This window comes from Haliotis rubra, unplaced genomic scaffold, assembly GCF_003918875.1.
Source record: "Haliotis rubra isolate DU_JTF1 unplaced genomic scaffold, ASM391887v1 Scf47, whole genome shotgun sequence".
Classification (NCBI taxonomy): Eukaryota; Metazoa; Mollusca; class Gastropoda; order Lepetellida; family Haliotidae; genus Haliotis; species Haliotis rubra.
This window is the reverse complement of record NW_025767157.1, coordinates 2,870,808-2,896,417: the sequence shown is the minus strand read 5'-3', so window position 1 is coordinate 2,896,417 and position 25,610 is coordinate 2,870,808. Positions and strand designations below refer to the sequence as shown.

The following is a 25,610-nucleotide window of genomic DNA, read 5'->3' as shown; positions in this document are numbered from 1 at the left end:
AAAACACGTCCGGGCTCTGGATTCGAAGTTATCGAAGCGTGAAGTTTCCGAACGCAGAAACAAAACTATGCACAATGAGCATCTGTGATATATTTGCACAAACTAGAACAGTTGAGATCGGATTTAGACAAAGTACCCTTACTGAGTCTAAGTGACGGTACTGACACACAAAACTACCTGTAAATCGGGCGCACCGGACAGAGCTGCGTTTACCGGCACGGTGGAACATGTTTTGAAGTCCTTGGATCGACCGGAATAACGCTTCATCAGGATGAAATTCGACGATATTCTTGAAGACCATCTCGGGGCTTTTGGGCGTTACCAGAAGAGGAAGTATTTCTTGCTCTGCCTCCCGGGTGTCTTTTGTGCAATGCAAATGCTCAGTCCAGTCTTTGTGCTCAACATCCCTAATCACAGGTAAGATTTTCACCTGGAAATGATATATTCATGCAATGTTACGATGACGAACGCGAGCAATCACGTATTTCTCAGAAGATTTGAATTTACCGGATCAGCAAGGGTACTATTTCCATTCAACTGTTCCACGTGATGAAAATGTTTGTACATTATGGAACATTTACATTTGTGACATTAGCGTCACAGTCGAACAAAATGTTATCACCTTCGCAGAAGATACATTTGTCTACGTCAAAGACACTTCCTTCGACGTAGATGATACATCTACAAAGATAATCATTTCATCTATGTAACATAAACATTAGGGGTGGTCGATAATACCGGTTAACCGTTATATTGCAATTCGAACTTCACAATACGATATATTGCGGTACACATTTCGCGAACCGGTTCGGATCGGTAATTTTCGTAGTCTCCCAAAACTAGTGTTCACATTTGTATTTCCTTGATATTATTTAAGAAATACAGTTCGCTCTACCACCATGTATAGTGTAATAAAACACCCTTTCGCCCTGAACTATTAAAGTTAAAATACGAGGACGCTTGCGTCCGAGTGCTTTAACGTTATAATAGTTCAGGGCGAAAGTGTGTTTTATTACACTAAACATGGTGGCAGAGCGAACTGTATTTCTTTTCTAAGATGCCAAATTTAATACTTTCTAAGGATAATTACGATTAATTTAAGGCAGAAAACAAACGATGGTGTCGGTGACCTAAATTAAGAATCCTCGCACAGGGCTAACTGGCGCGCTGTTCTATTGATGTGTCTGCCCCCTACGTTAAGATGAACGTTACCAGAAAAAACAAATGATAACAGTTTGATGACAGTTTACGTTCGGATTAAATATCTTCTCTGAATTATTTTAATTACATCTGTCATTACTGAAACCATATGAGGCAATATGAACGTCGCATTTCTACTACCAACGTACGTTTAGATCAGTACATCCAGATGAAGCTGAGTAGTCAAGCGACCGAGTTCCAAACTTAAAAGCGAAGTCTTGAACTTGGAAACATTTTCAATAATTGATCTCTTGTACAATTACATCTGAGTCCTGACAGTGGCCAGTGGCATTGTTTCAAAGAAAGGAAACAGTAATTTCATTACCTTAACCCATGTTTACACTTTCACAATATATTGCAATACATATTACAATACGCCAACACATATCACACTATATCACAATACGAAAATTGTGGCAATATCCAACCCTAACAAACATATAGGATAAAAGAATCCACTCACGTAATCGACAACAGTTTCGGGTCTGAGTTCTGGTAGCCTTTGGCTCAATTAATGTTGACAAGTTGCTTGACTTTTAAACATGATATATGTTTATTGAGGTCCTATCTGAATATAAGATAAAGTGACTTTTCATTTCAATTTGTAAGTGTTTTCTTAAATGAATTTATTTAAGTTTTTTATTGTTTCTTAGATATTTTGATGATTTGAAATGATTTCAGTAATTGTGAACATACAAAATGGCCAAATGAAAATGAAAGACTAACTAGCTACAAACATTTAAATGTTTTAAATCATTTGTTGAATGTGTCCAATATTGTGTACATATATTACTAAAGTCATGAATATATGAATGAAAGAATTGCTCTTTGGTGCGCTGTGACAACTTTGAAGAAGGAGACACATTTGACATAGCAGCTGTTGATTGAAGAATGGCATTTAACAGCCAATGGGTTTCGCTGGGGCAAGTGGAGGTGCTCGTGCTGTTATATAAGTTGCCATCGTGGCCAGATGTAGCTGACAAACGAAAGATGGGAACGCGTTTTCCCTGGATTCAGATTTAATTACGGTCAAGAACCTTGATAATCGTTGTTGTGTTGGCCATGTAGCCATGTTCTAGAGACGCTCACGCCTAAACAAAATACCTGAAATGTGCAATTTCTCCTGTTTGTCTGATGAGTACCTCCAGACTGTACGGTCTTGTACAATAGGGAACCCATTAGACGCAAAGGGATAACTCCTATATGACAGTTATGGGCGTATGTGAGGGAATACAGTCAGATGATAAGGCAACTTTGAGTTCAATAAAATCATTCTCCTTATTCATGATACAGTAGGCATAAAATTCGTATTCTTATACAACTCAGTTCAATAAAATCATTCTCTTTATTCATGATACAGTAGGCATAAAATTCGTATTCTTATACAACTCAGTTCAATAAAATCATTCTGCTTATTCATGATACAGTAGGCATAAAATTCGTACTCTTATACAACTCAGTTCAATAAAATCATTCTCCTTTTTCATGATACAGTAGGCATAAAATCCATATTCTTATACAACTCAGTTCAATAAAATCATTCTCCTTATTCATGATACAGTAGGAATAAATTTCGTATTCTTATACAATTCAGTTCAATAAAATCATTCTCCTCATTCACGACACAATAGGCATAAAATTCATATTCTTATACAACTCAGTTCAATAAAATCATTCTCTTTATTCATGATACAGTAGGCATAAAATTCGTATTCTTATACAACTCAGTTCAATAAAATCATTTTCCTTATTCATGATACAGTAGGCATAAAATCCATATTCTTATACAACTCAGTTCAATAAAATCATTCTCTTTATTCATGATACAGTAGGCATAAAATTCGTATTCTTATACAACTCAGTTCAATAAAAATCATTCTCCTTATTCATGATACAGTAGGCATTAAATCCATATTCTTATACAACTCAGTTCAATAAAATCATTCTCTTTATTCATGATACAGTAGGCATAAAATTCGTTTTCTTATACAACTCAGTTCAGTAAAATCATTCTGCTTATTCATGATACAGTAGGCATAAAATTCGTATTCTTATACAACTCAGTTCAATAAAATCATTCTCTTTATTCATGATACAGTAGGAATAAATTTCGTATTCTTATACAATTCAGTTCAATAAAATCATTCTCCTTATTCATGACACAATAGGTATAAAATTCATATTCTTATACAACTCAGTTCAATAAAATCATTCTCTTTATTCATGATACAGTAGGCATAAAATTCGTATTCTTATACAACTAAGTTCAATAAAATCATTCTCTTTATTCATGATACAGTAGGCATAAAATTCGTATTCTTATACAACTAAGTTCAATCAAATCATTCTCCTTATTCATGATACAGTAGGCATAAAATCCATATTCTTATACAACTCAGTTCAATAAAATCATTCTCTTTATTCGTGATACAGTAGGCATAAAATTCGTATTCTTATACAACTCAGTTCAATAAAATCATTCTCTTTATTCGTGATACAGTAGGCATAAAATTCGTATTCTTATACAACTCAGTTCAATAAAATCATTCTGCTTATTCATGATACAGTAGGCATAAAATTCGTATTCTTATACAACTGTTGTCACCTGTTATTAACATTTGGATTTTAATCCAAGTGCATTAAGTACGTTATTATCATTATTCATGTTAGTAGATCTGTACATATGGAACAGATTACATTCCTAACACTTAAAGTAGTTCTGTGGATACATATGTATGCCGATCATTCTGTGGAGAAATATTACTTTCTGCTTAAAAGCTGTTCTTGAACTCCCCTACATAGTGTTCCAATCGTAGTCTGAAGAGAGGCTGACTGAAACACTTCAGTACTACGACAAAGTGTAATTTCTGGAACTGTCGAACATTAAACCGACCTGATGCTCATCTGGGTTGTCGTTTGGCTTTTCCCTTTTCTGTGAAACATCTTCCTTAGACAGACAAAAATAGGAGATGTGCATCGATTAGGGGGATTGTCAAAGAGACTTAGACTGATGCGGGGATTCCAGGCTGGAATGTGTTGATGAGGCATGATGATCGTATAATTGTAAAACCGGTTAACATCGGATGGATTAGGTTATCTCGAGGTGAGGTGGGGTGAAATTGGGTTTAACGTCGTGCTTGAGAATATTTCGCTCATATGACGACGTGCATGCGTGTGTATGTGTATGTGCGGCTGCTTGTACTAGCCCAGACTGAAGCTGGTTTTCTAGTGCTAGCCCACTGAGATACCATGCCGCAGTGAAGCATGAATACCCCACTCAGACACATTATACTGACTCCGAGCCGACCAGTCCTTGTTGTACCCATTAATGGCGAGCGCCAGGCAGGGACCAACAAGTATTTTAACGTCTTTTTGGTATGACGCGGTCGGGGATCGAACCCGAGACCTTCCGCTCTCCGGGCGGACGCTCTAACTACTACACCACGGAGGCGGTAGGTTATCCTGACTTCGTGGGGATAGTTGCCCATTCTCCAGACCACTGCTGTTTAGAGTGCAGCTGAACTGTTGTTCACTGTAGTGTTCTATTCATTCACATACCCCACAGCGAATCTGAAACTGTAATCGTTCCCATTGTCGAAATATGTTCAAAACATCTATTCACTATGAGTGGAGTTTACGTCGAATACAAAAGACACAACCAGCGTCAAACGCAGTGGTATTGTTAGAGTATAGTTTTGCTTTAGCTGTGTATCATTATACGAACGTTTAATCATGTTCAGACACGGGTCTTCTATCAAGTGAGTCATCTTTTTAGTCACAGATAGTGTTTTTCATTGGATTGTGTACAGGCCTGTGAGCGACAGAGGAACATGTGTGGTAACTGGATCCAATTGTCAGCTCCCGGGTTTCAAAACGAGGAGACGCATTACGTAGAGTTATATATCACGTTGCTATAATAGTCCTGTGCACGTAATTTCAAGTTATGAAAACTTTCGGTGCACTCAAATGATCTTATACCTGTTCAAAAACGCTAAGTCCATCCAACGTTATTAGCTTTCCCTTGTGCATTCTCGTGTGCCACAAAATGCCACAACCAACATGTGACAAATAATCAGTCAGAAAACCTGTCTCTGACCCAAACTGAAAAACTCAAACAATGCAAAAAATGTTAAAGGTCACATGCAACCAAAAAATCAAACATAATTAAAACACAATTATCACTTATTCATGACATATAATATACATTGCTGGTTATGAAAAAACATATAAACAAAATTATAAGCGTACAATCGCAAATCAAAAGCGCAATATTGTGTACTTGGGTTTACTTCCCAAGAAACGAAGCAGCCGGGATACCGAACCCAGTCAGAGCGGGTGGGTGTGCACTCAAGTGTAACGGCTGGTTCATTTGCAGATGCCCTCATGGCTCATTGTGTGTGTATATATAGAGATGTTGGGTTTTGTAAATACATGCGCATGTTTTGTGTATAACATTTTACAATCAACAGACATCATAACATGTCATGTGTTCAAGTATCACACCTGCCTGTCTGTGTAATTACATAATGTGACAGAGACCGAACTCTGGCCATAAATCAATGCATTTTGTTTATGGTGTATAGCCTGATTGGTGTTAAGTTCAAATTGCATGTGGTCAGTGATAGCAGCTGTGTATTGAATATTGTCATTAGCAGACAGGCAGGCAGACACACAGGTGTCAATAAAACAAGACATTGAGTTTTGTATGTGACAACGACATATCTTTATCACAGTTAGAAATTCTGTCAACTCTAAATAATGACATTGCTTTCAAGTATCGAACTGAGAAAGTGACTCGGTAAGAACGTGTGGTGAAATAGACAAATGAAATTATATAAACAGTTAATTTACTGTCATAACATATAAAAAGCTCGCGCCTGTGAGATATCAACAAAACATTAGAAAAATAGCTCACACCAAAGCCTTCACGGAGTATTCACCGGACAACCCGCTTCCAAGTTGCGCGAACCTATTTCACTGCGCACGTGCTATGAGCGCAGCCCAGCTGTTGAAACCAGTTTTCCCCAGAAAAGTCGGGGGAAAATTACTGAAACGTTTGAACTCCGATTTCGCGCGGGTTTTTTCATCGCGTTATTTTTCAACTTTATTAGTTGAATTTGCATTTTTGACGATTTGTTTCGGTAAGTCCATACCGAAAGGTATCAGAATCTGCAAAGTTGTGTTTTACGTTGCATGTGACCTTTAAAAGCGCGTATTTGTTCCACGTCACCGCGATCACAACCTGACCTCATTAAGTTTCTGGATAGTTGGCTAGTTTGTTATTCCACTCTTCAGTAAGAATATTGCCGAGTTCAGTGGAGGTATCGGGAGAACAGGGCGTCGGGAGAAGGCGATCTTCAGCTCGTTCAAGTATGTTCCATTGGATGTAAGTCCTGTGGCTGGGCTGGCCACTCCATGCGCACAACGGTCTCTGTCTGTGGAGACATCTACGACCCTGGCACCATGGGGTCGTTCATGATAATGAAACCAGGTGCATTGACACCATCGTACTTCTTCCAGAAGAGCACTTTTTCACTAAAGGACTCCTGTCTTCGTTGGACATGGAGATCGGTTCGTTGAGCTCTACTGACAAAAATCATGACTGAAAGCTTCGCACGTGTTCTACTTTGGAATACTAAATCCTTGTCTTCGCCACACTCTTTTCGACGATGTGGGAAGTTTAACGAGTATCCCAATACTGCAGCCCCGCCCTGGTCTGTCCAGCTGACAAGATCTTCAGGCCATTCTAAATGTGCCTTGCGGGGTCAGTGGGACGTCCTCCGTGAAACTGTAACGCCACTGGCATTCCGCAGGTCATTTCTGAGAGTGGTGACAGTCTCTGCGTAGTGGTACGTTGTCAGTCACGTGCCTGTTACTAGGAAGGTGATCCAAACGAGTGGTTTCAAACCAATGTCCTGCTTACGCCAAAGGGGTTTGCCACATGAAGTGACGTTGACCAAGCATTCCTATGCATCTTCGGTCATAAACTGACGTCTTTACTTTGTTGGTGCAATCCTCGACATGACAATGGAAAGGTATCTAGCGACCTGCCTAAATGCATATCACGGTGCCGAACTGGCAGGTATAGCCCTTGTTATAGTTCAACACTGTACACACACTGACTCTATCGTGCAAACTGTGTGAGTGGTCCGTGCTGCCTGAAGGGCAGGAGACACTTATCCGTTTCACTTAAACCTAAATTCACCCGTCAAGATACAGGTTAGAATTTGTTTATAGCAACCCATGGGATCGGGTGGTCACATGTCATCGTATCCCAATTGCGTAGATCGATGCTGACGATGTTAATCACTGAATTGCCTGGTCCAGATTCGATTTTACACACCGCCGCCATATAACTGGAATATTGCTGAGAGCGGCGTAAAACAATAAACTTATTTCACTTATTACAGCTATTTGTCTTTTACGGACATATTATTGACTATTCATAAAACGAATTTGATTCTTCTCTAGCGTTGTTTTATACATTCAGGCCGCCGTGATTGTGATCTAGTATTGCTGACATTCTCTTCTTCCTGGGTCAAATTCAAGCAAAGTAAATTGAAAACCAGAGAAGTCAAGGTACATGAGACCCGTACATACAGCTGAGAACGCGCCCAAAAGGCTTGTGTTTCAGTTATAACAGTACGGAATGTGGATATTATTCCACGTGGTTATGATGATAAATTACTGACAGATCACAAGACACTCCTGCATCCGTCCACAGCTTCACAGTTCTCACACTCGCCCATCCCCTACCAGACGCTCACCGGCACATGCATGACACAAACAAACTTTGTTTTACATACGGGCGTGTTTACGACGGTGATAAATCCAGACATAACCGTCAGTCATTGTGTGTTAACGGTTTTTGAAGTGCACTGGACGTGATAGAAGTGGTCGACGGATTGTGATCATATCGGATCTCAGTACGCCTGTTTGTTGTTGGGACAACAGCGTCTGACGGGCGCTTTCCTCATTGCGTTTATAATTCGTGCACAGCTTTCATTTGCGAGAGTTGTTTTTTTAAAGACATTTTTACAAGTTGTATATCTTATGTTGCTTTATTGAAGCAAACAATAGCTGTCAACAAAAACTGTTCACAAAACAATACAAAACTAATAATGCAACATTACAATATTACTGCAAGTAAACGTTCGCACGATGCTTGTAACACTAGATTGAAATACAAATGCAGTGATTAATAAGCAACTTTAGTATAATATATGCTTGTTTAGCTTTAGCTACCAACAGTCTCTTTGTTTCTTTTATATTTAATTAACATATATATGGTTTATAATGAGAATCAAGTAGCCAAATCCCTTCTACTGATTTGCCCACCTGAACTAGCAATAAAAGAGACCACAGGGGTCGTGCCATCTGTATCATGTGTGTATGCACACAGATTCAACGAGTGAGAAAAGTCATCGCGAATCCGCCACAAGAGTTTTGTGGTGAGGTATTCCAGTTTCATTATAATGTCCATCGGCAAACACAACCGGCTGTATGCACTGTAGGGTACGATTATATTTGAACTGTCCACCGACCCCAAGACAAGAACCTCTCCTGGTATCAAAGTCACACGAACACAAACAACGTCCACAGACCGGGGCTGGCTGACACCCGACAAAGGTTTAGACTGGATAACGTTCACTACAGAGGGTCACCTGTTCTGTGAGTTCTGCCAACTCAAGACGCCATACTCCCATGGTGATACATTAACGCTTCATTGTTTAAACTGTGCGAACCGATCTTCAATCAAGATTCACAATGAAATTTGACGATGTTTTTGAGTATCTGGGGGCTTTTGGAACTTACCAGAAACGGATGTACTTTCTGCTTTGCTGCCCTGGAGTCTTCACTGGGATGCAAATGCTGGTCGCTGTATTTACCCTCAACATTCCAAAACACAGGTATTTGTTTAAATCTTTAATTTGAAATATATGGACGCACCCATGTGCCATGAATGTGCGTATTATGGACAGCGTAAATGGTTTTGTAAATAGTTTTACTTATAGCGTTATTTTGAAAATTGCAATTCTTTTTTTAATATTTGAGATGAACATGAACGCCATAATATTTATAACCCAAGCATCCTGATATATTGACACCACAGATTATTTCTGTGGTTTAGTTACAAAATATAGAAGTAGGTCATTTCGCAAACGTATATCCCTATACTACAAAGACAAGACGGAATGTTCTCCGCGTACGCAGCAATGTCCCCGGCCTAAACGTCCCCGTTATTTCGCGACATTTGTATTGCCGGCGGGTATACACTGTGCTCCTTTGTCAAGTGGTGTTTTGACGAGTATGACATGAACATGGCAGTGATATCTGTAACACAAGTCACTTTCAAGCCAAGTCATTTACATTCATTGCCTTTTGCGCTTTTTATTCTTAATATTGTTGTGAAACTACCATCCAAAGGTTTAGGAATAGTGTTTAAGGCTTATAGTAAAGTGATGACATGTGAATGTTATATTGATGTGTGCATGTCAAAGCCGTATGGATCTGATGTACATATGTGCTTGTACAGATAGACCTTGTTCATGTGGTAAAGTGCACAGCCTGATGTGAAAAATATTTAACCAGGAGCGAAAACATATGCAAAAACCTTCACAGTGAGCTTCAGAGCCTGTGTTTACTGTTTGCCCATTCACAATTGTATTCGGTCACCGCCTTTTAAGCGACATCTGCAGGTTTAAGCGGTGATGTAACTAAGGTTTCTCTACCCTTGTAAGTTGATCGTCTCAATGATAAATACATGGACACAAAGACCATTTTGTGCAGCCACATATTGTTTACTTGACCTAAACCGATTTCTATATGATGGTACAATTTCTGGATTTACGATGTCGCGCCGTGTACGGCATTAAGCTAACTTTCCAGGGCGCCATGGGAATCCAGATGCGTCATCATCGTTACGCCACGGCGTTCTGCTCATGATATCAAATACTTATTTGCCTGGTCTAGATGTGGTGAAAACTGGTTTTAAATGGATTTTCCTTGATTCATTGTTAAAGATTGTTGTCTTACTCTGTATTAAAGGACATGAAATGTCAATGTGTTTTGTGGATGTCGAGTTTAGCGGGAGGAATGGGGTTTGTGTTTAACAGTAAACGACCCTTGCTCTTCAGACCTCCCCTCTTCCAGTATGTACGATGTAGTCACAACTTCCTGTCTACCCGAAGTCACCTTGATGCCATTTAATGGTGTATGATAATAATAATTAGTGAGTGCAAAGAGAGTGAGTGAGTGAGTTGGGTTTACTCACTCAATATTGTTCCAGTTACATCACGGCGTGTAAATCCCCTCCGAAATGATGACAGTTTCCACTTTGCTAACAAACGTAAGAAGACTGGGGCGAAATGGGATTCGAACACACAATCGTAGGTTACTGTTGCTTCCAAGAGAGACAACACTGCATAGCGATTTGTGACATTTTTGATCGTTTGTTTGGTTGTTTAACGCCCCATTCAGCACTTTTCCGGCTATATGACGGTGGTCTGCAAATAATCGAGTCTGGACCAGACAATCCAGTGGCCAACAGTATGAGCATACAATTGGTATATGACATATGTCAACCAAGTCAACGAACGTGACACGCTACCGTGCAACCATTGGAGCAAGTACACAGTACGACGCCATACGTTTGTTAGCGCTATACGTCTATGACGGCGGCCTATTATGCCAGAACTAGGTAAACCAGTCATTGAAAAGATGACCAACGCTTCAGCCACTGGAGCGCGTTGTCTTGAGGCAACCATTAGGTCGACTGGAACTACAATACTGACAAACAGGTCGTCATTAAACCTGTGTAATCAGAGACGACACAAGACTAACAAAAGCCATCTGATAAATATATGCTATGTAGCTGCAAGACCGGCCGATGATGTTAAACGACCCATACACACATCATTTATGTACTAGGTGTTGGCCTTTCAATGCCCGGTATAATCCCGATACAGGTTAACTTCGCTGTGTTAGGCTGTAGCAAATGTAGATACCCGGTTAAACACACATTGTATGAAGGATAAATCCTCTTTATCACTGTCCGAGCGAACCCGGGCTTATGTAGCTTGTTTATCTTTTCTGGTCCGATTACATATGTCAGGATCCCTTGACCCAAGTCCAACAAGAGCCACGTTGAAAATATCGGCGATGTTCAGGGGACCCATATTCTATTTCCAAACAGTAAAACCTACAGAATACATGGATATATGTCACATGCGATCAATGAATGTTTGATTGTAACTTTAAACCCTCCATGTGTGTGTATGTATGTTATATTGTCATGTGTGTGTATGTATGTTATATTGTCATGTGTATGTATGTTATATTGTCATGTGTATGTATGTTATATTGTCATGTGTGTGTATGTATGTTATATTGTCATGTGTGTGTATGTTATATTGTCATGTGTATGTATGTTATATTGTCATGTGTGTGTATGTTATATTGTCATGTGTATGTATGTTATATTGTCATGTGTATGTATGTTATATTGTCATGTGTGTGTATGTATGTTATATTGTCATGTGTGTGTATGTATGTTATATTGTCATGTGTGTGTATGTATGTTATATTGTCATGTGTGTGTATGTATGTTATATTGTCATGTGTGTGTATGTATGTTATATTGTCATGTGTGTGTATGTATGTTATATTGTCATGTGTGTGTATGTATGTTATATTGTCATGTGTGTGTATGTATGTTATATTGTCATGTGTGTGTATGTATGTTATATTGTCATGTGTGTGTATGTATGTTATATTGTCATGTGTGTGTATGTATGTTATATTGTCATGTGTGTGTATGTATGTTATATTGTCATGTGTGTGTATGTATGTTATATTGTGTGTGTGTATGTATGTTATATTGTCATGTGTGTATGTATGTTATATTGTCATGTGTGTGTGTATATGTTATATTGTCATGTGTGTGTATGTATGTTATATTGTCATGTGTGTGTGTATGTTATATTGTCATGTGTGTGTATGTATGTTATATTGTCATGTGTGTGTATGTATGTTATATTGTCATGTGTGTGTATGTATGTTATATTGTCATGTGTGTGTATGTATGTTATATTGTCATGTGTGTATGTATGTTATATTGTCATGTGTGTGTATGTATGTTATATTGTCATGTGTGTGTATGTATGTTATATTGTCATGTGTGTGTATGTATGTTATATTGTCATGTGTGTGTATGTATGTTATATTGTCATGTGTGTGTATGTATGTTATATTGTCATGTGTGTGTATGTATGTTATATTGTCATGTGTGTGTATGTATGTTATATTGTCATGTGTGTGTATGTATGTTATATTGTCATGTGTGTGTATGTATGTTATATTGTCATGTGTGTGTATGTATGTTATATTGTCATGTGTGTGTATGTATGTTATATTGTCATGTGTGTGTATGTATGTTATATTGTCATGTGTGTGTATGTATGTTATATTGCCATGTGTGTGTATGTATGTTATATTGTCATGTGTGTGTATGTATGTTATATTGTCATGTAGTTTGCTACAGCGGAGACAGGTACAGCCAAGCGATGTAGTGACCCGGATTTAATCATGTTTGTAGAACCAGTCAAGGATGTTTGTTCTACATGAGTTGTACGTGACTGTGCATTCATGTTGGTTGCACTGAAGGTCAAGAGTGACGTGCTCTTCTGTGTCAAGAGTTCGTTATCACTTACGTAACGATAACCCGATATTGTTTGCATGATGCATAATCAAACACTATATTACATGTTTCAAGCATCTATTTCAAATTTGATCCCATTTGCTTTCAAAACAAATTCAAAATTTCAAATTCGATATCCTTCATACCAATCTCTATTTTGACTTGCACTCTATGTTCCGGGGGGGGGGGGTCGGTGAATAATTGACTTGTCTATGCATGTGTTTGTGACGGTTTGTCACGGGGCGATTTCATACTAATAGTGAGTCTATGAAGTGGACTTTGAATTTATTACGGAAATGTTTCTTGTCGCTTTTATAGGGTTGATTTATATTACTTGTGGAACTTGCACAGTAGTATGATTTATGAACGATTCTGGACATTAGTAGTGTCAATTTCATGTGGACCCCTTAGGAATAAAGCTATCGTGACATACCTGGAAATAAGTGAGTCTTTGTAAACATAGGAATAAGATTAAACCATATACATATTAAAATGATAATACAAATTTCAAATTCATGTATTAATATCCGAATAACAATCAGTTCTGGGTTTGAGTGAATCAAATGTCATCTTTATAATTCAAACTAGTATGACTGTCACACAAAAATAAACTAAATGTTTGGACAAAATATAATAATAATAAACTTAAGTTACTTTCAACTGTAATTCAAGCATATGAAGAATAGACTGAGATGTTGACGCCTTTTTATAGGGGGGGGGGGGAGAGATGTTCACAGTAGAATGTACTAGTATTGCCATTATAGCCTGTAGTTTTAAATACATTATATAACAGAATAGCAGCCATTGTACGTAACAGGCATAGCAACAGACAGTGTAATCCTACTGTTTCTCTGACGTTCAATGGAAAGTTTGGCTCACTGCCACCTTACAGCCTGTTGACGTGTCACAGCCTTGTTAAGCAGAACCCATACCTTGTTATATACGAAAGACGTGATACTGCATGACCCCCATGTGGATCTAATGTTCGCTTTCCTGTGATCACTTGTTTATGCAACAAATATGCGCCTAACAGGACAGTACTCCTATAGAATAGCCCTCCACACGCATACCTGTTCAAGGTTTCCAGTCAGGGTCGTTTTTGCCACGCTTTCACTACAATCACGGAGTAGCTGCACGCCTTGTTATGTACTCTGCACCGCAAACCTATTTGGAGCTTTAAACATTTAATGTTATACCAATTCTAAACACATCAAAGATGGCAATTGAATATTTTTGTTGTCGTAAATTTGTATAGTTTAGTTTAAAACGTACAATACAATGCATATATTTGCAAGAAAAAATGACGCAAGAAATAGATAATGTATACATTTATATTGTTTAAAATGCATATTGCAAAAGATTTGTAAAAATGTCTTAGGTAAGTAATTATATAGGTGTATGTAAGTAAGACACGTGGACGCCAGCAAAGACTGAGACTCCATTATCCGAAACATAAACAGATTCCATCATGTCGCAGTGCAAAACATTTCAATGGATCACTGAGAATAAGTGATGACGTCAGGTGTTCGCGAAAAGGGTTTCATGTCGTGCCCTATTTTGCCGTGTAACATCGACCACGCACACAATTTGCATGATGAAAGATACGTGTTTGTTGCCACGGGGTACACCGTCTGACAGCATCACACACGATGTATGTTTAGATGTATGTAAGCGTATACTGATACTGACAAAAGAATTAGAACACCTCAATGCATGCGACCTCAATGTTTCAGTATATGTGTTCTCAGTGACAATATTTGACAGCGAAGCTTGTTCCATGGCTACACAGCCGTCTGTTGTGACCTTGGGTACTACTGTGTGTACAAGGCTTCTGTTGTACTTAGGCGGGGTGATCTCAAGTTGGAGCGTTATTCGTGTTTGATGTAAATGTATTTGTTCATTTGTGAGAATATATTCAAGGTCAATAATGATTATGTAGATATGCTACCCGAATACCAATGTACACATAGCATTAAAGACGATAGTTGTTTGAGTGTATTCATATCAAACAGAGACAGTCGAGATACGTCTCCGAGTTCATGTGATCAGAGACACTGTGTTTAAGCAGCTAACGCATTCTGTCCGTGGCACAGTATAATATAGTTTCTAAATTCACCTTTTGCTTTGTTTTGCTTTCTTTGTTTTGTTTCCAGTCTTGCTAGTCGGGCCGAACACCCGGGCTCGATTCCCCACATAGATGCAACGTATGAGGCACATTGTCCTCGGCCGTGATGTTGCTGGAATATTGATATTTTTGTCTATCCTATGATTCACCCATGTCTGTTACAAAAGATAGATTTCTTTTCATGCAATTGCTTTAATTACACAGGTGTATGATTGATATTTTGGACAGTGAGGGAATTTAGTTTTACGCCGGACTCAGCAATATTCCAGCTATATGGCGGCGGTCTGTAACTAATCTAAACCAGACAATCCAGCGATCAACAACATGAACATCGATCTGCGCAATTGGTAACCGATGACATGTGTCAACCAAGTCAGCGAGTCTGACCACCCGATCCCGTTAGTCGCCTCTTACGACAAGCAGAGGTTACTGAAGATCAATATTCTAACCCGGACCTTCACGAGTTGGTGTTACGATGATCACTAATACGCCCATTAAGAACTAGGTATTTTACCAGTTGCATACATCGTTCGTTTCAGCTTGACAAAACGTTTACGTGGTTTGTCGAGCCAACACAGGTTTTTTTTAAACGTAAAACACTACAAAGGATTACCCTGGATTTTAATTGTTTCTTACCTGACCTGAACACACGTGCAGCTACTGGTCATTATGTGTAGTCAGAACAAAGTGTTTTATGTATAACTATGCGTGGCTCCCTGTACAAGGGGCTGTCTGGTGTGTTTGCTGACATTTAACCCCTGCTCCTCCCCACGAATACAAATATATGACGTCTCCACCCACGTTTGCAAATATATCAGCGGCTTCGTGATCTTTGAACTATCCGTATATCTGTTTTCCATGTTGCAACAATAAATTAACCAGAAATCTGTACTTATAAATACCAGTGGTCAATTTCTCTTACACATCAATAGTAGAGTAGGTTCGACTTACAGTTCTCGTTGCTCAACCAACGAAACCCGAGAGAGCAAAAGTTCAAAACATCAGATGTCATCGCAAGTCAAGACTCGCACATTGCTAAATTCTTCCAATCATCATTAGCCGACAAAGGTGTTACAACATGGCGTTAAAACACACCCATCGCAATCAGCTCTGTTTAACAAGGGGCATAACAGTTAACCTCGTCTAAGGCTGTTATTTCCAACCAACAATTCGATCAACAATACAAGTATATCCTGAAGACAGAGTTCACTTAATCTGAGCTAGGCGGCACCTGATTGAACACACCATAACATGAGTATTTATGATTGCCATTTTAGAAAATAGACATGTCGTGTTTCACTTGCATCATTTCTTCGGTCACTTCGGTCCCCAGATTTCATGAAGCATGGTCCACACCTGATGACATTTAGACCTTATTCTAAAAAAGTTCCAAACAGTAAAGACTAAGTATAGCCTACTATTATCTAATGAACATGTGCCTTATGCCATGTTTTTTTTTTAAAATAAAGGTATTTTTAAATAGATTCACTCTTGAAATGAAATATATTTAAGAAAATATTGTTAGTAAGGAGATTTCATGCTTTTAAAGACAATTAATAAATTAACTTGAAATGATATTTTACTAAAGATTTTGGTCAAAGATTGAAGTTTGAGTTCAGTATGTCGTCTCAAAGTTCCCAAAGCAATGTATTTCGAATTCAGTGAAATCGACAAAAATGATCCCAACGGTCATAATTTGTTTGAAGTAATATTTTCAGCTTCATGGCATTAGGGTTCCCGTTTGATGAACGCTGGTGTGTACAGTCATTTCAAGGAAATATTATTTACATTCAGCTTTAAGTTTCCCACAATTGTTGCAGGTGTGCTCTCCCCGGTGTCAGCAACGACACATACGCTGTCCAAGGACCTGACCATGAGCTCCTCCTTAACACCTCCATACCCTGGACGACGGAGAAAGGCGTCAGTGTCAGGGACTCCTGTCTCATCTACAAGGACGATGTTTCAGGAGGTCAGAACAGAACAACCCAGGAATGCAACGCATGGGTGTACGACAACTCTGTCTTCAAGAACACCGTTATCACAGAGGTACGTTAGCCAAACCATATAAACAAAAGAGAAAAACCTTTCCCATCGTTAGACATCGCTGCAATGTATGTCCAGTGTTCATCCCGACAATACCATCAGCACAGGTGTATGATCAGTATTAAAAAGTGATGATGTCAGATGTTCTAGAAAAATTAACCGTTTCCTGTCCTACTCAAACATGAGCACAAAACCCTTTCCACGTCCATAAGAAATCTCGGCTGAGAGCAGACCGATTGTACAAATGTATCATGAACATGTGTTTATAAATTATGATCAAATATTGATGACACCCGGTGTTCGTGGTAACCGTACCCTGCCTCACCAGTGGGGAAACTATTGGAAAACTGAAACCACCCCTACTGTCATACAGCTTTGTCGATAGTGTTCGTTCACTCAGTATGCATACATCTAGATATGATAATTGCGTTACACATTAGGCATCACTGTATATAGCTTCATGATATAAATTCTAAATGTATTGATAAAATCAAAAATGCTTTATCATACATATATTGTGTATCTCAGACACTAGAACAGGTCTCATTCGATTCGGGGCGGTGGGGAAGCCTAGTGGTTAAAGCGTTCGCTCGTCACGCCGAAGGCCCGGGTTCGATTCCCCACATGGGCACAATGTGTGAAGCCCATTTTCCCCCGCCGTGATATTGCTGGAATATTGTTAAAAGCGGCGTAAAATCAAACTCACTCACTCACTCACTTCGATTCGAGGAAAAAGCAAACAACATGGCAAATAAACAAAGAAACGACATATTAAAGCTGCATACTCTGCAAAACAGATCTTGTCGGAAATGAAGCCCGCCACTTCCGGTGTTATTTCTCACATTTAAGATGTAAAGGTTTTTGACATTGGACAGTATCCTAACATTTGTACGTATCTCCATAAATCTACTACATGGATCGGGCTGGTTTAACTAGCAAAGTAACACATTTGTAAAAGAGGAACTGTAAAATAGTTAACGTTGCTATATCTTTCTGAGATAAGGCGGCAGCAGGGAATTCATGTTATAACTCGAATTCCGGATTTTGATAGAAAAGATGGGTATAAAACAAAAATATGTCAAATACTATTTAGCGAAATGTATTATACATATTCATTAACCAATTAAACTTTGATCAGCGTATGTGTTACATTCAATGTCTATAATGAAGGCAGTATGTATATTGAATTGATACTTGAGGGTTAAATAATGGGACATCGTTTGTCGGTGAACAAAATCATTTTGCCCACATCGCGTTAGTTGCAAATATTAAGGTAAACTGAATGTTTTGGCTTTTTTAATTTGCAGTTGAACATGGTTTGCAACGATAAAGGCCTGAGGTCTCTTGCCAACAGCATTCTAATGGCAGGACTTCTATGTGGATCCCTTGTTCTGGGCATCATCTCAGACATGTAGGTAAAACCTTCATGTACAGAAGGTATATCAAAGGGTTATGTTTTAAAAGACAAAGATGATTACATAATTCACACATTCTTTGTTACTTGGGATAACTAAGCACATTGAGCATTGAGGTAGGTAATACAACAGCAGTGACTACAGCAATACAGACAAAGATGGTACTATTCACCTCACTGCAACAATGGTCAAGTTTCCAAAATAGGCCGAGTACTCAGGGTAAGAATGATCTCCATACAACTGCTGGTCTTCGTGAGATTAGGGTCAAGAGTTAGCTCTTCATATATACCGGGGAAATATACTCCAGAAGAAAGACTCCAGAAGATTCTCCAACTCCCTGGGTCATAATATAGAGAAAAGGTCCATAGCGTTGATTATACCCTCCAGACGTCTGTCTAAATATTATAGCACAAATCAAAATATAGCTCACACTACCGCTTATTGATTACAAGTTACAATATGCTACACTGCACGACACAGCGAGGAATGGTGCCAGCCAAACCCAGACACTTGCAGAACACTTACGTAGTACTCTTGCAACCTTTGTCGGAACGTTACACACAGAACACAGAACACAGAACACAGAACAGGGCAAAACACACGACATTCGTCTCAGGGCCGAAAACGGCAGCAACAATGACGCCGCATCTGACGATGCACTGTGCTCGCAACATCTTCGTATCGCAGATTATTCCAGACAAACAGCAGTTCCGTAGAATGACCTTTTCCTTTCGAATTTACACACCAAAGATGCCGTTTGGCACGGAGGCTGATCTGAATGGACACTCCTACAGCCCGATAACGCTAAGTCACACACAGCAAAAAGCACCTGCTCGTAGGGTTCATATCAGCTGGAGAGAATACCTGTTGTCTGTGACCCAGCTGAAACTGATCATGACAATATCTGCTTCACTCTGATCTTTACTGTATACCGTGAGATGTCAAGTGTGCATCACCTGTTGTGAGATACTGACTGATGTGATAGCCATATAAAATACGTCACCATCAAACAACCATGTTGTTTCGTTTAAAGCTACCAGAAAATATGGGTGGAAACCTTCTTTTGCCCTGTAGTAAAAGCAGCAACGCCCATCCGTAAAAGAAAGTTGCGAAGTATTTCACTCTGGAACGCAACGTTTAACATTTCGTCTCAACTTCCAAATCAAACTAAAACGAATTGATGCTTTTTTCAAACATTAAAGACATATTTAAGACAATTTTCTAAGTCTAAAATGGCTATCTGACTCCTTACCTTTACTGCTAGCATTGGCCGGAAACCAACACTGATGTTATCCATCCTGCTACACGTCGGCACAGGAGTTGGAACAGCGTTTGCTCCGAACTTCGTGGCTTTCGTCATTCTCAGATTTCTTAACGGTGCTTCCAATATCGGCCTCTTCGTATCATCTTTCGTCATCGGTAAGTTAGCTCAGATGACTACATAAGTAATCAGTTGAAACAGGGTATATACAGACAAGTGCGGAGGAGTTTCCACAGTTAAATTGTATGGATAATACCAAATGTACCATACATTGCGGATAATAGACTACACTGACAATATGATACTCATAAGGGCGGTTTAAAAATGTACCTCTCAGGGTGGCCAATAAGGGTTTATATGGAATGTATAGAAATATATAGAAATCATACAGAATGGAAGAAGTGACTAACAGTTTTAAAATATCATTTTGTTTTCATTCAATAAATGAAAATTTAAAATATTTCATCATAGTTAATTAAAGTATGCGTTTATCTAGTCCATCTGTCTGATAAATCTGCCTGTCTAATTTTCAGTCATGGAACTCGTTGGTCCCTCCAAACGAACCTTTGCGGGGATGATCATCGAGTTCTTCTGGTGCTTGGGGCTGTTCATTGTGGGAGCTCTGGCCTACTTCATCCGAGACTGGCATCACCTCCAACTCGCCATCTCCGTCCCAGCCGTGCTATTGCTCGGCTTGTACTGGTGGGTGCAACTTTTTAATTGCTCGACACCTCAATAATTCTATACTGGTGTCAGCATTAGCAATCAGTAATTAGCATTCTGTTTACGATCGAACATCGAGCTCTGGCTACGAAACGACTAAACAGATTGTTTCATCATTTTGCATTTCAACTGTTTCTCTGGTCCTCTCCACCTCTGCACATTGCGGGCTGGGGAATATCCCACTACAGTTGGGGGCATTCTGACGAATGGTTTCATTTCGAACTCCGTATCTGCTAATATGTCTTCGTCCCTGTTACATTTACTCTGTTCCTTCCGGTTTGCACTGGATGGTGTGGGTAAATAGTATTATACCGTACATGGTTTTGGCCCCGCCATGGTATGTCTTTTAAGTGAACAGATTTAAGATGGTATTCCCACAGCAGGCATCTTTTGTAGTATGCCATGTCATTATTAAATACATTTATACATATACCACAATTAATATCTTCTAAACTAATTCTGTACATATATATGCTCTTAGGTTAGTCCCCGAGTCACCAAGATGGCTGCTGTCACGTGGTCGCGAGGAGGAAGCAGAAGCAATCCTCAGGAAAGCGGCAGAAGTGAATGGAGTGACTCTTCCACAGAAGCTATTTGACAAGGACACTCTGGATGACGGTCCCAAGAGCAAGATCACAGAGATGTTCACCTCCCCAGTGCTCCTCGTCAGGACTCTCATCATCTTCTTCAATTGGTCAGTAAAAGTTTCATCACTGACCGAGGTTTCTTTGTTAGTTCTTAGGTCTGCAACTGATATAAGAATTTCCTCTGACGAGAGGGGCATACCTTAGTAGGTTCCAGTATAACATTATAAGATAAAACAGCCAGCATGTACAGTAAACGGGCCGACTAGGTTCTGTTTCTGAATATTTCTGAAGTCAACACTTAAAGAGTCAGATAAATTCCTATTGTTAGTTATTAGTTTGCTATTTAATTAGTTAGTTTTGGTGTGCTTCTCCTGTTGAACACATTCCTACTTCTACACCAGGCTTGTTGCCAGTATGGTTTTCTACGGTCTTGGTCTGAACGTTGGCAATCTTGGCGGTGACATCTACCTAAACTTCACCATCGCAAACATCGTGGAGACAGTATCTTACGTTATGTGTCTGTTTCTGTTGGACCGAGTGGGCCGGAAGTTCCTACACTGTGGCAGTATGTTGGTGGGAGGGATTGCGTGTATTGCCACCATCTTCCCGGTTTTGTATGGGGGCAAGGGTGAGTTGGCATGAATCTATGTTTGTTCACAAATATTCGACCTTGGTCTTAAGAAACCTTCCTGTACATCTAATAACTTAATTATATTATCTATAATGGTAAACATTTTCATTACAGACATGGGAAATGGGTGGCCCTAAGCCAAAGCAGTTCGTTTTGCAGGGTATCGTTCTTTTTGGCACAGAGGAAACCTTTGCAGCGCATGATAAATATTGCTCAAGTGAAGACACGCCGCAATAAAGCAGGAGTAATCTTAAAATGCCAACTGAACCCAACTCACCAACTTATTACAGACATATTTATTAATGAATGTCACAGAGCTGGGTACAGCATACATTTTCTTTACAGAGCTGGAATGGGTGACAATTACTCTGTCGATGATTGGCAAGTTTGGAGCATCAGCTGCTTTCGCCATTATTTACATTTTTGCTGCGGAGTTGTTCCCGACTGTTGTGAGAAACTCCGGCATGGGTGGCAGTTCCTTCTCGGCCCGTATTGGAGGAATACTGTCCCCTTACATTGCTGATCTGGTGAGTCTGGGAATACGATGATAATATTGTGACAGAAACACAATCAGGCCAAACACGTCTTGTGTGAAAGAGGAAGTCAGGGATCATCAAATATAACTGTTATGATCGGTGGTCAGAAAATGATCAGCTTTGAAAAATAACTGCCAGAGAGAGAACGGTTTCAGAATCAAAGTCCAAACAAAGTGAATTCTCGTTGACCATCCACTATTTCTTTGGACGAGAGTAGAGGGTCATTCTTGTATTGACACCATGAAGGAATGGCTCTGAGCCAATAGTATTGCTGATTTTTCTGTCGACAGTGTGTCGTCAGCTCTATTTTCCTTGGTAAATGCACAATCTGGGATCAGATTGGGACTGCGACGTCCACAGCGTGATGAATGCCAACCGGAACATTAGCTGAACTGGGCAAGGCCCTGCAAGAGGAGTTCACAATGCTCTCCCAAAGTGTCATTTAGGGAGGTATTCGGACCATGCCTCGCCGCAAAACGAGGGGGAGAACCCATTACAGATCAAGTCTTGATTAGACTCTTCTGCCGTTCCTCCCAATACACCACCAACATGTTCTTTTGATTGACATGTCCTTTTTTTTTTTTGCCCTTTCATAACCATCAGTGTACAATCCGATGTACCTTTGTTATCATAAATAAATTCTCCACTTTTATTCATGGTGTCGGACTGAGTATAATATACACTCTTTTTGTAAAGGCCCTCCTTCATTGTGTTTTGTAGGGCACAATAGTTGGTGGTGACTTCGGTAACGCACTCCCCCTTCTGGTATTTGGTGCTGTGACAGTGGCGGCGGGGATACTGGCACTGTGGCTGCCCGAAACACTGAATCGAAAATTGCCGGAAACCATCGAAGATGCCAAAGTTTTCGGAAAGTAAGTGCCGATGCCTCTCGGAGATTAATTAAATAATGATATCGAATGTTTAGGAGTTGTGTTGGTTCATTTGTTCTATAATAGATAAATGGTATTGCACAGCATTGCGTACTTGTTGTGGCCCTAAGCACGAGCACATGGTCAAATTCTCATCTCCAGCTGCGTTGTGCCCATTATATGTCTTTCAAGCAGCCCAGTTTCATAAATTAACCTTACATCATAAATAGTATGTATTTTAAAGACAAATATTGAAAAATGTATAAACACGCTTCCCTTTTTTATATTCACATTAGCCTAAATTGTCAAAAGTGGTTTAATTTAGATTTCGACTCTTTAGTTGCCTTCACTGTGATGATACATGACTACATATATGATATGATTTAAAACTCTCTATTGTTAAACGTCATTTTTTCAGGACCGGTAAAAATTCCTATGAGCTTGATCAAACAGTCGAAAGGTTGCCCACCGAAAAGGAGTATGACAATCCAGCATTCGAAAAGTGCTGAAGAGAACAGACTGCAACAAAAAAAAACTTATTACTAGTATTTTATTGATTTTCAGTTATCTGTTATATACTGGACAAAATAAGTTAGGGATATTGGTATTTTTATGATTGATATTTTATCAGAGTGTCAATAAATAAGTAGATCATTATTCATAATTTCAAAATTTACATATATCCCTAACTATTTTTGTCCAGTTTATTAGCATGGACTCACCTACAAAAACTAATTCCATTTACGTATTTATCTATGTTTACAATATGTGAATCCACATGCCAACAAATATTTTTGAAAGCCCAAAAGGGTAGACCTATTTTCTCACACTTATCTGTTTCGTGGCTGAAGCACCTTCATTAGCATGGACTGATCTAATTGCACTGTCGGTGTGTTTGTTTACAAACAGGGTCACGCAAGCAACGTCGCATGGAACGTCATGACGTTGCAGATAAAACGACTTGGTAGGGTCAATAGGATTGCAAGAATTCTGACGATTAATGAAGTGATTAGTGCATGCCCCATCTGTGGGTCAGTGTGTGAGTTTTAACTTTCAGGCCTAGCACAATGACCATTTGCTTGTACTATCTCGAATTCCGCTACTGAAACATTAGCCTTACTATTTTAAGAATACGTCAACCTCATACATGTGCGTGAATATTGTTTGCATGATAATTACATTAGTCAGCCGTACTAACATCTACTGGTTTCACAACTAACTAGAAATCTAAATTAACTGGCATGTATCTGCATTGTCGGCCAAATACTGTGGAATTGCGTATATTGAGAAACCAGACATACAGAGAAATCATGTATTTATATATCCATGCACTACTGAAGCATAAATTATGTTATAACATTTATATCCGTCACTGCTAGCACATACTGAGAACACGTAAAGGTTCATGGTTGAAAGGTGAACATATACTGCACGTCGAAAGACATTACTTGTTTGAGTTTCTTATAGAAGTCGGAGTACTAGGTAAGGATGAGATATATGGATAAACAACTAAATGAAGAAGCTGTAATTGAAGTTGTTCATACATATATGTTATACTTACTGGGTCGGAAGAAATGGATGATTGTCATTGAATCGTACTTCGTAGGTAGAGATTTGCTAACATTTCATACTTTGTTTTGCATAATTATATATGTAAATAGCTTCGTGTGGACCTGAAGTACAGAATATGTTGAGTGTATAGATTAAAAGGTCATAATTAGTTTTGACAGTTTGTAGAATTAGATACAACATTCATGTAAATGTAATGCATATATTCAGTACACCAGCGTGCCACATCTCTTAACAAATCAATAACAGATAGCAAACGTATTTACTTCACGTTATTATTTTTTTACATTTCACTAGGAAATAGGTTACACTCAAATAATGAACCATCCATACAAACCTGCCTTATACGCACAATGCCATCTGTTTCTCAGTGATTAATCCATACAACCTGGCCTTACACGCACAATGATGCCTGTTTCTCAGTAATCCACCATACAACCTTGTCTTATGCGCACAATGGAATCTGTTTCTCAGTGATCCACCCATACAACCTTGCCTTACACGTACACTGGCGCCTGTTTCTCGGTGATCCACACATACAACCTTGCCTTACACGTACACTGGCGCCTGTTTCTCAGTGATCCATACATACAACCTTGCCTTACACGTACACTGGCGCCTGTTTCTCAGTGATCCATACATACAACCTTGCCTTACACGCACAATGGCGCCTGTTTCTCAGTGATCCATCCATACAACCCTGCCTTACACGCACAATGGCGCCTGTTTCTCAGTGATCCATCCATACAACCCTGCCTTTACACGCACAATGGCGCCTGTTTCTCAGTGATCCATCCATACAACCCTGCCTTACACGCACAATGGCGCCTGTTTCTCAGTGATCCATCCATACAACCTTGCCTTACACGCACAATGGCGCCTGTTTCTCAGTGATCCATACATACAACCCTGCCTTACACGCACAATGGCGCCTGTTTCTCAGTGATCCATCC

The 25,610-nt window shown here is 39.3% G+C and overlaps 1 protein-coding gene across 2 annotated transcripts; it reads left to right on the top strand.

The window, feature by feature from the left end:
• On the top strand, window positions 1-23,886 carry LOC124290654 (organic cation transporter protein-like). Of its 2 annotated transcripts, none has more exons than XM_046727440.1 (10): window positions 1-417; window positions 16,844-17,069; window positions 18,374-18,477; window positions 19,746-19,900; window positions 20,276-20,444; window positions 20,947-21,159; window positions 21,454-21,680; window positions 22,029-22,210; window positions 22,940-23,091; window positions 23,507-23,886. In XM_046727440.1, exons 1-10 carry the CDS (start codon window positions 272-274, stop codon window positions 23,595-23,597), a joined length of 1,665 nt encoding a protein of 554 aa, XP_046583396.1. In that variant the 5' UTR covers window positions 1-271; the 3' UTR covers window positions 23,598-23,886. The 2 variants fall into 2 exon arrangements, with proteins under 2 accessions (XP_046583396.1, XP_046583397.1); XM_046727441.1 differs by lacking the exon at window positions 1-417 and adding an exon at window positions 8,864-9,110.
• The last annotated feature ends 1,724 nt before the right edge of the window (window positions 23,887-25,610 follow it).